Here is a 14,614-nt window from a genome sequence, read left to right as displayed (position 1 = left end):
TATGTGTTATTTTCCAGTTACAGCATTTCCCGATTTGGGAACCGTCTTATCATTTATGATTTATATGTATAACAAATCTATAACCAATTTATAACCAATCTTATCATTTATGATTTATATGTATAAATAAACATCATGCTTGATTTGTCTGTCTATATTTACATATAATGTTCTCATACATACTGTACATATATATGATACCCGGCAGTATTCTTTCATTTCTAGCTGGTTATATGGTTAGATTTGGAATGATCAGATTAACCCAATTTATTATCCTTTGGTAATATTAATCAAAACTCGACTGTATCTCAGTTTGACCGCTAAAGGGCGTCGCGCGTCTGTGAGTGCTGTGGTGGTGTATGGCTTCTGCTCCACCCTCACTCTCTCTCTGTCTCACACACACACACATGCGCGCCCGCGCACACACACCACGCAGACACAGTCAGTGAGTAACAGGTAGACTTGCTCCATGACATCCCCAGGTAGGGAGACTCGGGCTTGTTTCTACACACATTTTAAACTTCTTTTCACGCACGCCGCAGCCCTGTCCACGCGCCTTACACGCGCTTTACCAATGAGCAACTTTCCGACCTCGTGTTTACAGAGACTTTCCTCTGCGACACACGGCTTGTAAAAGGATCTCGGATTTGTGAGCACAACTTCGAACCTGGGGATTTTATTTTCTTTCTTTATTCTCTTTTTTCTTGGAGAGGTTTAACATGACGTCCGGGAGAACTTTTGGAGGACCGACTGCCCGGATCGACTTGAAAGAAATCGCACCTGATTACGGACAGCGATTCAGTCACATTTATTAATTAGTTTTTTACACCCCCACCAGGACTAAACCTTCGTTTCGTCAACGAGGAAAAATCTGACACACAGTGTCCGAATATTATATTTCAGTGGTTCGGAACCGGCGCTGTAACGGAGCGCGTAAAGCCAGAAGGGAAGTCACGCGTTCAGGTTCACGTTCTGCGTCCGTTTGCATGACGCAGCTTTGGAGATTTGTCGGCTTCGGATAACCGAGTTATGATCAGGCCACCTGTTGATTTCTGAGGAAATGCATAACCGCCGAAATGTAACACCATCTGATGGAGATCTATGAGTGCACGATTAGGACGGAGAGATACAAACGTTTCTGGTCGCCTGAAATCTTGTGTCTGCTTTCCTTGAACTGAGCAGAAGCATAAAGGGAATTCGTGTGTCTGGAAAAGTTGCACACATTTGATGCACACGTTATGAGTCCTGCGTCCAGTCAGGACCTGTGCAGTCTTATTCTTACTCTGCAACTGACACAGGATAGCCAACATTAATTACTGGCCATTTAATTAGTATTTTTGTTCCAGCATAAGCGGTCATATTTTATCTACTTTCTATTATCTATGATACCTGATTTTCCTGAGATGTTGTGAGAGCTGTCATTATTTAAAGATTTGCCTTTTCCATGCACATGTCTCCAATCCGACACAGACTTCTTGTGATAATTGAAATCCTTCAGAAGTTCAAGGAAATAGAGTTGCATCTCAAGTTCGGCTGTGTTGACACACCCAGACGGACCCTGGAAATTTTCTCAGCTTACCAGTGGTTGTGAACAGTGCATTATGCCTGCCTGGGCCCCGAAGCTGCAGCTGGGCCAATGAGGCTCGCCGCACAGCGCCTGGCCGGGCTCTGGCCGTGGCTCTTCACGGCCACCCTGCAGGTGGCGCTGGGCCATGCGGGCCTGGAGGTGGCAGCGACCCGCGCCCTCATCAAGGTCACGCTGCTCAACCCCAAAGCCATTCCCTTCACCCTGGAAGGGGTGTTTGCTGGAAGCAGCAGCGGATTCGCTGAGGGTAAACTCATGCAGGTAGGTGGAGAAGAAATGAAGGCATTCAAGTTTTCTTTCAAGCATTTAATTAATTATGTCATGCGTCATATCTCTTCTGTAATTCTGAACGTTCCCTTAACCTTGGTGCTTGTGATGTGTTAAAAAAATGACTTCACGCTGATGTTGCAGCTCTCATTGTGGGAAATCAGAGCAGTCAGTCACAGGCATCAGCCTGCCTGAAATGTTCTGCAACATCACTCAGAGTGATATTGTTTGGACAAGATTGCTGTCTAAGCCACGTTCGATGCTCTATGTTTTGGCAGAATCTCACGGAGCAGGTGAACAAGGTGCCATATCCCAAACCACAATCATCCTCTACACGCCTTTCAGTCTTGGGCCAGCTCTTCTAATTATGTCAATTTCCTTGTTAACCATGAGAATGACAGAGGTGTTGAATCCATCAAACCAAAGAACTGATGACATATGAATTACAACAGGAATTTTTATAATCTTATAAATGTTGACAAGAGCTCTAGTGTGAAGCTGTGTCTTTATCTCTGTGTGCCAGCTGCTCCATCCAGGTTTTCATGGAGGTGAGAGATTTGTAGACTTTTAAATGCTTGGGCCTTTCCTCTTAGGCTAGACTTTCCCACCGCTTCTCACACTGTAAAAGAATATCTGGGCTATCAAAATGAATAGAAAATTTGAAATCCAGATGCAGTAACTAATCATTTACCCCATTTTATTATTTTTATTTAATTTCTTTTTTTCTTTTTTTTAGAAGCGTAGTAGTAGGCTGCAGTCTTTTTGCTTCCTAGGTACACAAAATCTTTACCTGTGGCAAACCTGCTGCTATTTATTAAGCAAAACTTTTGTCCTGTGAATAAATGGGAATGTGTGTAAGTATAACTCACTCGTAAGTAAGATACTCTCACTACACAAAGAGTGTGTTGTACTGTTCGAGGTTCTCTTTGTTGCTGCGCCGGCCTGTCGCAACAGGTCCGTGTTGCAGGGGCGCTCCGGCTTTATGTTGCTTCCCTCGAGGGGATGGAGGCAGGGAGAAGAAAGGAATACATCATTCCTACTCTTCCACATGGCCACCGTAGCTCTGCAGGTTTTCTACAACAATACATTGTGCGATATATTTGTCAAGTCGTGGCATTATAATGTTTTTCAATCTAGCAACGTGACTTAATTAGACGTCTGTTTTGAACATGATCATATTTTATGATATCATGCAGAACAAAAATCAATTTCTCTGAGCATCAGGGTCTTTGTGTGTCTTTCTCTCTCTCACACATGCGCTTTTTTTTTTATCTCTGTTTTTCTTGCTCACTTGTTCAGTTTTTTAGGTGTGTCTGCTGCCTTACTGTCCTCAGGCTACTCTGAATTCTACATGCTCATCCGTAGCAGAAGATGACAGCCAGTTTTCATAACCACCAGTAATTACACATCTAAGTCCAGCTTTGATCTGCTTAAGCGCGATTCCATCACGATCACCCTTAAGATGTTATTCTAGGCTTCAGTTCGTCTCTCAGGGACACAGATTCCCCGCCATTTAGCCAGTGGATAATAGTGTGAATGAGGGAGGGGAAAAAAAAAAGATTGGACACGATGATAATGGAAGCGTTTCATTTAGTTGGGGGTGGTGCAGCTCTGGACAGCTTCTGGTATTGAATGGAATTATATCGTTTACAGTATTGTGTACTTTGCTTTGTGAAAACAGCCTATTAATAGTGAGGTGCTGTTTTCTTTTATTATTGTGAAAATTGAAAAAAGGAAAAAAAAACATGCTCGGCTTACAAGTAAAAAATAAAGCTATCCCTTCAGTATGATTCTCCTTTTTGTTCATTTTAAAGTTTCCATGCATCAATCCAGGCTGAGCTTTTATTAGTAACTGCTGTACTTACTGATCATCTAAAGTCTTAAAAATAAAAGTGCCAGAAAGAACCAAAATGGGGTTTTTGTAGTGATGCCATAGTAGAACCATTTTTGGCTCCTTAAAGAACTTTACAGTAACTGTTTTTTTTTTTTTTAGTGCCAAAAGTCTAAAGAACCCTTTTCCACTACAAATAACCTTTTGTGCAAAGGAAACATCCCATTGATGTTTATGGTCTTTTATAAAACAAGGACCCTTAGAAACAACCATTTAGTAAACTTTATCTGTAAGAGTGTATAATCTAGTGGTTCTCAAAGTGGAGACCGGAGACCCACCAGTGGTCTGAGAAGATTAGCTATGATTATTATCATCTTTTTTTGGTTTGTTTGTTTAAGTGGTGGAAATCACAAGTCACAGTGAGTGAGAGAGAAATGATCAGCAGATATTTTTAATTAATGATAACATTGATGCGAGACACTATACTGTATGATATCCCAATATCCTGGTGCCCTTTTTATTATACCATCCTGTTGTGCTCTTTGCACAACCTTTACCCGGTGTAGATACAACAATTTGTTTATTGTAGTGCCAACTTTTCAGAAATTTGGAGGAAAACATACAAAAAAAACAACGTAGTACTCTTGGACTAGGCTTAATTGCAAATCCTGTCAGATTGAACCCGCCAGCTGTAACAAAAGCAATTATTTTGTGCTCATAGCTTGTAGAAACAAGCAAAAATTTCTAGAAAGTGTGGATTCCAAACTCAGAAGAAGAGAGGAATGAAAGAGCGGGCGAGGGTGAGCGATAGAGAGCGAGAGCGAACGAGAGAGAGAAGATTGGGTTATTATTTAAAAAGACACAATTTGAGCTTTTTGTTCCTGCTGTGGAATTTCTTCCAAGGGCTCAATGAACATATTTAGATTGCTGAATCAAAGTAAATATTTCAATGATTTCTTTGATAATCCTTTTGTTCACAAGTTTTGGCTACTGAGAGGATCACAAGAGCAAAACTACAAAGGAAGTACCACAACAACAACAACAACAACCAGATAAACAAAAAATAAAATGTGGTTATTAAAACCTCAACGTTCAGGCATCCATGATGTAGATGTACTGGCAACATGAGCCTGAGTATTGTAGAGTCAACAATAACTTCTTTATGCCATAACTCATGCTCCAGTCATTCCTTCCATGCACTACGTTAAGGTCATTTTCGAGATATCAGCCGCTCTGCCAAGTGCTTTGCAGAGGGATTATGGCTCTCACCGTGCCCCCTCTCCTCGTCCAATATCAGTATCTTGGGCTCTTTGGTCCTGCGCCCATACCTTGAAAAGGCCAGATGCCTTGGCAGGCTTCACATCCGTCCCACTATAGTGAAGCAGGGCCATCGCATTGCATTCTGGGACAGCTTTGAACTTGAGGGAAAAGGCAGCTGTTGGTTAAGCATGGGCGGTGAAAGGGGGATGATAAGAGGGCAAATTTGAGGTTTTGCCCACCGCACCTTTTGAAGTTAATCCCACTCTTGGCCCAATTAAAAGAAGCCAAGTCATTCAAAAAAGGCTCACGTTCTCGTGAAAGTTTCTTTTAGATAATTATTTTTAACCCTTCTTTTACTATTGGGGATCTTTTTTTTTGTAGGAGACAGAGGTCATCCATTCTTTTGTCATGGGGATAATTAGGTGTGCTTATGTGGACTAATCTAGAAGCAGTTTTTATTCAGCTTAGCATTGTTAAAAACAGTAGAACAATTCTCAGATACTTTAATTTGCACTTTTAAATCTCAGCCATCCCTTTCAACACTGTGGCTGCCCAAAGTTTAGTTTGATTGTCTGATTATAGTTTCCCTCTCTTTCTCTCTCTCTCTCTCTCTGGACGACATACCGCTGTCTCTCCACTCGGGGGAGGTTGAGATATTGGATGCGTCAGGGCAAAGGCGAGATGAAAGCATCTCAAGTTAAGAACCGTGAGTCTGGATGATTAAAAAGGAGAGCAGTGTTTACTCGACACTTCCGATAGTGCTCCCCTCCCTTGATTCAGATGAGCTTCCTGTCTGTATTTCCCCCCTTGGAAACTGATAACAGGCCTAACAGCCTATCTGCCCCTCCCTGTCGCTCAGGGCCTGCAGAGGTTTTCATTTTAAAGGCTTTACTGTTATCAAACACACCAACATATACAATAATCTTTAATTAAAAATGCATTTCAAGTGTTATTTGTGTCACATCTGGTGCTTGGACCCCTCATAGTGATACATTTGGATATTTGTACAACTGAAGCATGGACTGAATTCGATTTTTATAACACAGGTTATCGGGTAATAATTAGCTCCACAAGTTACCCCATCTATTTTAAATCATCATTGCATTATTTTTAAAACAACAACAGTCGCTCTCATTGGCATTACCCATAGGTCTGAGAGAGGGAGAGAGAGAGAGAGCGAAAGAGCTGTCTATCCAGCTTCCAACCCGGTTGAATACCTTAAACGGACGAGCCGCATACTGCAGATTCCTGCATCTGTCCTTCTTCCGTCCTGTGTGCTCGTCTTGGGATTTTGGGCATGGTTACACACACCAAGGGACCAGCATCACAGGAACGAGTATGCGAAAGCTATTTGCTTTTGAGTGACGGAAACTGTCGTGTGTTGCAGAATAGACAGGGGAAACATGGCAAAGCTTTTAAGGTAGCCTCTTGTCTCTTGTTTAGTCATTAGTGAGACGGAGAGATACCTCATCTGCCTTTGGAGATGTTATGCAACACGTCCTGCTGTAGGTTTTAGGAAAACGACCTCCAAGTAGACTTCCATGAACCATGTCACTCAGTGATATACACAACAGCATGCTCACAACATGATTCTGTACACTTGAAAAGCAGCTAAACAAAATACTGGATCTGCGTCTAGACTCAGCAAGCACTTCATGCACATCTTCATATAAGCCAAATCTCTCTCTCTCTCTCTCTCTCTCTCTAACACACACACACACACACACACATACTTGTTGATGTCAGGTTCCTTCCTGTCGGACCTGTAGTCCCTGGTGAGGACTGTTAGTACTTTGGTATGGGAAAAGCATTATTGCTGGCCTTCATGTTTGTCTGTGCTCATATGTGTCTAATAAAAGAAAATATGAAAATGTAGATATTTAGAGATATTGCAGGGATAGTTAATCAGATTTCAGATTACGATTAGGTCAAAATCCATTTTTCAAATTAAAGTCATTCATTTGGGTATATATTAAACATATTTTTATTTTACTGTCAGTATTTATCACATTGTTATTGAAAGAGAAAATGAGAGTGAGGAAATACATTGCTTTGAGTATGACAGTCTGTAAACACATGTTGTTTTGCTTAGTTCTGGTCAGCAGTGCCATGTTTTGTGTGTTTACCAGCCAAAGTGTAGGTAAACTTCCAGACTGAGGAGGTTCTGCAGAGCTAGCAATGTAATTAGATGGTAACAGACAGAAATGCTTGTTAATCGGTATTTTGAAAAAGTCAGATGTAGGTAGCTACTGTACAGTACGTAACACTCTCTAATCATGACTCAGTAACATCCCTTCATATGTTTCATAATGCGAGTTGATATTTCTGTTATATCTTGCACACAGGGTTCAATTCCCATCGTCCTGTGTGCACATAATGTATATGTTCTCCCTGTGCTTCAGGGTTTTCTCAAAGTTGTCTGTACAGTGTGAGATAGTGTATGATAGTGCCCTGTGATCCACGCTGTCCCCCACCTTGTGCCCTGAATCCCCTGGGGTGGACTCCAGGTTCCCCTCAACTCTGTATAGTAGAAGCATGCATCTCCCAGCTCTAATGTGTCATTTAGACTAGTTAGCGTGAATATTCCCACCCAAACCACACTCTAGTGGTTTGTCCTGCTTTCCATCTCTTGTTCAATTTTGCCACACTGCTTGTTTTTAAAACTGCAAATTACAGTATAGTGCCACGTATTTGGATTTCAACATGCCTTTCAATTTATTAAACCGTTTCCTGAACCCTTTTGGTTTAGGATGTTTTGCCATCGGTTAAATATTGGCCTTCATTATTTAGACCAAAATGATCACATTTGTAGGATCATGTGAATGTCGTGGTTCATCAAAACAGCCACAGAAGCTCATCTAGGATTTCTGAGATTGTTTCAGCATGCTATAAATCATATGAATGATTTGTCAGATCTGATTTGGTGAAATGATTCACATTGAAGCTTTGTGTACTATCAAACAGCAAAGGCTAATACTGAAATAATGGTGAACGAACAATAAGTTGTATAGCTAAGCTCATAGGGCAGATCCACACCTGTTCTCATAAGGACAACGAGAAGCTGGCCATCTGTTACCTGCCTATCAGCGTCACCCTGCCCAGGTGGACTAAAGCTCAGACCTCAGAACAAACAGGCACTAAATGATAACTTGTCTTCCCACAACAAGCACTGACTAGTCATTAGCATGGGCTTGGCATTGGATCTAATAATAATCAGAGCTAGCCAGCGGATCAGTGGGACGATTCCTTTTGAGAATCCCCAATAGAGAGTCCCAATAACGTCATTTAATCCAGAAAACAATCCAGAAACCAAACCACCAAACAGAATCAGTGCAGGCATGTTGCTTTATTATTTTCTAAGCCAGCTAACAGCATATGGTATTATGTCTAAATGTCACACTAGCAACTAAAACATGTGTTGTGTTCATGAAAAGATTCTATCCTTTTCTGTTCATCTTTGGACAAAATGAATCAACCTTTTATTTATTTGTTTACATTTAGCATAACATATATATATATATAAAATTAAAAAAAAAAAACTTTTCCCGGTTCCTAGATTCTGCTGTTATTTGGAGGAATTTCGAAAAATACAAATGAAATATAAAGAGTTTTATAGAGTTGTTTAAATGTATGTTTGAAAGACTAAAGCTTCACAATTATCACTTTGTCATGAATCTGGCATGCTAGTTAGTAGCAAACCTTTGCTAGTTTTAGCTAAATTAAGGTGCAGTAATCAATGCAGTAACTTGAACTTACAGTAGCTACTAACTCAAAACCACTAACAGTTATGCTGACCAATTCATTTAGGTCACATTAAAACAGATTAAAACTGTCGCTAATAATCAGTTGTTATAGGAAAATAATCAATAAAAGCACAAAAGTCTACACACAGAAAAAGTCACTGTATCAGTGATCGTACATTTTATATTTGTTAATTAACAACCCATTATTATTGTTATTATTATTAATCCATGTGAATTTGCTGTTTCTATCGAGACCCATTATAAGTGAATTAACTTATACCTGCAATCTGAGAAACACCCATAACGTCTTCAAGAGCCGCTGCTGTTACTGTATATTTACTACTTCATATTTCTTTACAGCTAAATGACATCACTGAGCTAGATCCTCAAACTCTCGTCCCAATCTGGTTATTCACAGCACATGATATACCAAAAGTTAATTTCATACTCCTCCCTTAATAAACACCACACATGTAAATGCTAGTTTAGTTGTGAAAGCCTATTAGCACATGATTGATTTCTTTTGTGTGTGAGTGTGAGTGTGTTTGTGTGTGTGCATGCGCGTGTGTGTGGGTTCTTGTTTTTTTTTTTTTGTTTTTTTTTTTGAAATACCAATCCCATTATTCTAAGAAACTGAATGCGTGTACTGTTAGGTATTCGATATGAATAATCACAGTTAACTCCACTTAAAAGCTGTCTGGCATTATAGGGGAATTACATGTTCCTGCCCAGAGCGAGGAAGTGGAGGGCAGAGGCGTCAAAGTGTTTGGCTTCACATAAAAAGTAAATTGGGACAGTGAAATGCATGACACAACAAGAAAGCTAAATAAGAATGGAATATTTATAGGTCTCTGTATGAGTAATGTCCATGGTTCAAGAAGCATTTTGTTAAAGTCTTGGCTGCTGAAGTCATTCTGAACACAGTGACACCAGTTTTGGTGTTATTTAGGTGTTTATTTAGAAATAAAAAAAAGTGACAAAAATGTATAAACCATACCTGAAAATATAGTGTGGTCTGGAATTTCTCCTAACTTGAACCACCACATCCCTGTTTCCCAAATCACATACTGTACTTACACTACACTACACTACACTATATAGTGTAAGAAAGTGTAAAAAAAAATTACAACACAAAATGCACTTCAAGTACCCGGATGATCCACTTTTACTGTCCCAGTCCTAATGCTTACCTCTAATCTTAACCAAATGCCTTTTTCACCTTAACAAAAAGAGAATACAAAAATTCACAAATATTGCTTATCGTCGCTGTCAGGCGGAATCCTCGTATCTCCAAAACCGTTATTTTCCAGGAAATTAAAAAAACGCCGTACCTTATCTGCAGTGCACAGGGTTTAGTCCGCGTTGCAGTGGATTGTCTTGTGCTAAATTCCTGTCCTCAGACGAGCACCAGAACTAGCGGGGGTCAAGATTTTTTTTCTTTGAGCCCAGTGTTTTGAAGACTTTTACCTCAGAAGACGTGTTGATTCGTTGCGACTCTTCTTGAGGAGAAATATGCCGCAAATCTCTCCCGCTGAGTGAAGAAGAGGTGGAGTTACGAGGTTTCTCAGACACAAGTGTCCAATGGAGTTATGAGATTTGCGCTCAAGCTATTTTCAAGACTTTAGGTTAATAACTTGTAAAAATAACAGACCCACGTGGGGACTGACCAATAGCATCGATATGTGAAAAAATATGAAATTGACAAAATTTAGACATACGAGGTTTCCGCCCGACAGCGACGTTATGCTAGTTATGTTTAGCCTTTTAGTCCAAAATAATGTACAGTAGTCATATTTGCTGAAATTCTGAATTGAATTGTTGAACTGAATTGTGAAAGATTTTCATATAAAAAGTTCCAAGTGTATTTGGGTGGTATTACACTATAAACAAGACACATTTTCCAAAAATGTTTTTCCCCCATTCAAAATCTATTATCTCGAACATGTCAGAGCAAATGATCTCTGTTATCACAAAGTTAAAAAGCCTTAGCGCGCATCAGCCGTGATTACGTCATTTTTGAACATATAGTTATTAACACCAGGACAGATCCATGAATCATAAATCACACGTCCCCTTCAGACACCACAGAGTAAAACAGAGCGGCTGTAGGTCTCTATTCCATATGACAACCAAAATAAAGATGAGCCGCCAGCTAAAGGGTGTGTCCTCGCTGATGTGGTTGTTTGGAGTGATTTATGTGGGTCTTTTATTAGGATATTAAGAGCGTTAGATATTTGTTTGGATTTTTTTTCACCCATTTTCTTGCCAATGTTTGGTTTCCTGCCAATTGCCACCCACTATCCTGTTCTCCAGGAGGCTGAAGGCTTATACTGTATGTGCTTCTTCCAACTGTCATGAACTCCATCTGCTACTTATGCTGCTTCACGGGGCCATGAAACCAACCTAGAAGAAAGCGCTGACTGCTCTATTCCGCATCCATGATTGGCTAGGGGCAGGTAAATGTGCTCTCATGCCTCCAAGCCACAGATGACTGTTGTTATCTTCAAGGTTCAAACTCTGGATTTTCTGAAGATGACTGGACTCCATTAATGTGATATTACTAACAACTATACATTTTTTAAATTTTGTTTCCACAAGTGAAACTACAACGAAACTTAAAAACACTCGCATTTTTGCTAAACACGAATGCTTTGCTCGTCCACAAGGACGTCTGTCTGCTGTCTTGTGATTCCTCCGTCTCATGATTTCCTCTGTCACATGATTCACTAAAGGAATCCATGATGTTAGCCATTTTATGATAATGCAAACATTTTCATACATGTAAGCACTGTCCCAGCAAGCTTTCAGCTGTGTTTCAGCTGTGTTTGCAGCTGTTTTACAACATGGAAAAACATTGTTAAAAGTCCACTCATCATCAAACATCTGCATTTAAGGGAGAATCTCAGGAAAGATTGAGACATGCGATGTGCTGTTTACATGTTCCTGATGATGTCCTACAATTTGGGCAAAACTAGGTGTACAGGCGGTGTTGCCAAGTATGTCCTATTCCCACAGAATTCACAGTAACACATCTTTTAATGCTAGTTATCAACTGGGATTATTTTAATCACATAGATCTGGCAACTTTGACAGCAGAAACATGCCTTTATATACCCAGATTAAACAGGACTTTTGTGACAACCACAAAAAAACATGCGATAAAAAACATCACTTCACAGCATTTTTTTCAACTGTAAAATATTTAAGACTTCACAACATTTTGTCATTTTGTCACAAGTCTCAGAGTGATTAATGGCTAATCGGGCTTTAAACCTGTTCTTTCATTTCTTTTCATGGTAATTGCTGAACAATTCATAATTGTGTTTCATACAACCTCGAATAATTGAATATATAAGATAAGGTAAGATAACTGTCAAATGACAATTTGGGTTCCAAAGTGGATGAAATGTAAAAATTGCAAATTACACCTCATACATTATTTCAGAATTTCTGCTGCCAATAATAATAATAATAATAATAATAATAACAACAACAATAATTTGTGTAATAAAGCGTTTAATGCAACAATAAAATCAGTTAATTTCTTGAAATCTATACATTTTCTGCCTCTGATAACAGTCCGAACTATTGCTTTATAAGTATAAAATGTTATATTTTTGAGAGTAATAATTCATTCAAAGGGACATTTAAAGCAGATAATTTACATCATCGAAGCGGAATAATTAAAGAGAAATGTGAAATCATAGATAGGGTGAACTTTTCTCTATGGAGATGTTTATTTAATATTTATATAAGGAGTCTCCAGTGTCAGGGATTTGTAAAGGATTATTAAATCAGTAAATATTTACTTCCTTACATATCACATAAAGGATGATCTGAAGTCGAGATTTAAAGATTGTGTTTTTGCTGTAGTTCCTTCAGTGTGGATGTTCATCATGAGTGTTGGCTTATTTGCCTACAGTATGTGTCTTTGGACTGTGTTTATGGTTGGTTTCCTGACTTGTAAGCTCAAACAAATACTTTTCATTCAGTGAGTAATGCTAAGTTGCATAAATTTCCATCCTAACCTCATTTCACCCTCATCTGAAACCCGGGTCATTACGATTCAATTCTGTTCTATTCAATTTATTTGTATAGCGCTTTTCAACAAGCAGCTTTACAGAAGTATAGAAACATAGAATAAAACTTTTAATGTTTAAAATTAAATCATCATTTATCTCTAACATTTATTATGAGTAAACCTGAGGGGACGCGGCAAGGAAAACCTGCCTGAGGTGATATAAGAAAGAAACCAGAGGAACCAGACTCAGAAGAGAACCATCCTCATTTGGGTGACACTAGACAGGAAATAATGTAAATGTAAATATTGTCCTTTTTCTACAACAGTTTGTAGTTGAGTGTAATTGTAGAAGTGTTAAGGGAACAGCATTCAAACATCTCAAACACTCTATGCCCCCTATGAACCTTCTAGATAAGCTAGACTAAACAAATGTGTTTTCAGCCTGGACTTAAACACTGAGACTGTGTTTGAGTCCCGAACACTAATCGAAAGGCTGTTCCATAACTGTAGGGCTCTGTAAGTATAAATTCTGCCCCTTGCTGTAGTTTTACTACTTGAGGTACTACATATATATTACTAAATATTTCATATTTTCATATTTCTTATCTATTTAATAATTCTGAGATTTAAAAAAAAAAAGGCTACCCAACTGATATTATCTACATGAGCTTTAAATGAAGGACCGGAGTCAATAATCACACCAAGGACTTTTACCGCTGCAGGTAATGAATCATGAAAACTATCCAGAGTCACTCTGGAATCTGAAAGCTTACTTAGCTGAAAAATATAGTTGTGTGTCATTACTGTAACAGTTAAAGCTATTACTATGTTTACGAATAATAGAACCAAGGGGTAGCATATATAAGGAGAAAAGCAGTGGGCCTAAAACAGAACCTTGTGGAACACCGGACAACCTTAGTATGTTTAGAGAAGTCACCATTTAAATCTACAAACTGATAACGATCAAACCTGATAAAACCTGAGCCAGGAAAGAGCTGTCTTAACTTAATTCCTTAACACCAACACCATTTTCTGGCCTATCAAGTAGAATAGCATGGTCAGTGATGTCAAAAGATCAAATAACACCAGCAAGGAGACACAACCCTGGTCAGAGGGCAATAACAGGTCATTTACTACTTTAACCAGCGTTGTCTCTGTGCTATGATGAGGCCTAAATCCTGACTGATACATTTTATGTAAGTCATTCCTATGCAGGTACGAGCATAATTGTGATGCTACAACCTGTTCTAGGATATTTGAGATAAAGGGGAGGTTTGACATTGGCCTATAGTTAGACAGCTGGCAGGGGTTTGAGGTCGGGGTTTTAAATCAGGAGTTTGATAACCGCTAGTTTAAATGATTTAGGCACATTGCCAGTGCTAAGGGAAGAATTTATTATTTTTTAAAGGGGCTCAGTAGCTACTGGTAATATCTGTTAAAAGAAACATGTAGGTAATTGATCCAATATGTAGGTTGATCATTTTAAAGAAGAAATAAAATCTGTCACTCAAAGGAGTGTAAAACAGTCTAAGTGCTGATCAGAAACAGTAATATTATTATCTACTGCATTATCTATTGAATTGTTTGGTTTTAAATTAGAAATCTGAATTTTCTCCCTGATGTTCTTAATTTTTCTACTGAAATAATTCATGAAGTCATTGCTGCTGCATATTGATGGTGTGCGCTGTTCTACTATGGTTTTACTCCATTGTATTAACAATTCATTATTAATTTTTGTTATCTTCAATTAGATCTAGATCTAGCAGCACTAAGATTTTTTTTGTAGCTCAGAAGGCTTTTCTTTCATGCTAATTGAAATACTGATTATTTAGTTTTAAGCCATTTACTGTAAGTCCCTAGTTGACTGTTTTAAGGTTCATGTGTGGTCATTGTACCAGGAGGCTAGT

The 14,614-nt window shown here is 38.9% G+C and overlaps 1 protein-coding gene across 2 annotated transcripts in view; it reads left to right on the top strand.

The window, feature by feature from the left end:
* Window positions 1-421: 421 nt before the first annotated feature.
* The window catches only part of LOC132840648 (E3 ubiquitin-protein ligase RNF43), a 95,072-nt gene continuing 80,879 nt past the window's right edge, over window positions 422-14,614 (top strand). For both annotated transcript variants that reach the window (XM_060862466.1, XM_060862465.1), the window contains exon 1: window positions 422-1,846. In XM_060862466.1, coding sequence (XP_060718449.1) covers window positions 1,637-1,846 — 210 coding nt within the window. In that variant the 5' untranslated portion in view covers window positions 422-1,636. The remainder of the gene's footprint in view (window positions 1,847-14,614) is intronic.

Source organism: Tachysurus vachellii, chromosome 26 (genome assembly GCF_030014155.1).
Source record: "Tachysurus vachellii isolate PV-2020 chromosome 26, HZAU_Pvac_v1, whole genome shotgun sequence".
NCBI lineage: Eukaryota > Metazoa > Chordata > Actinopteri > Siluriformes > Bagridae > Tachysurus > Tachysurus vachellii.
This window is presented reverse-complemented; position numbering and strand designations above follow the sequence as displayed.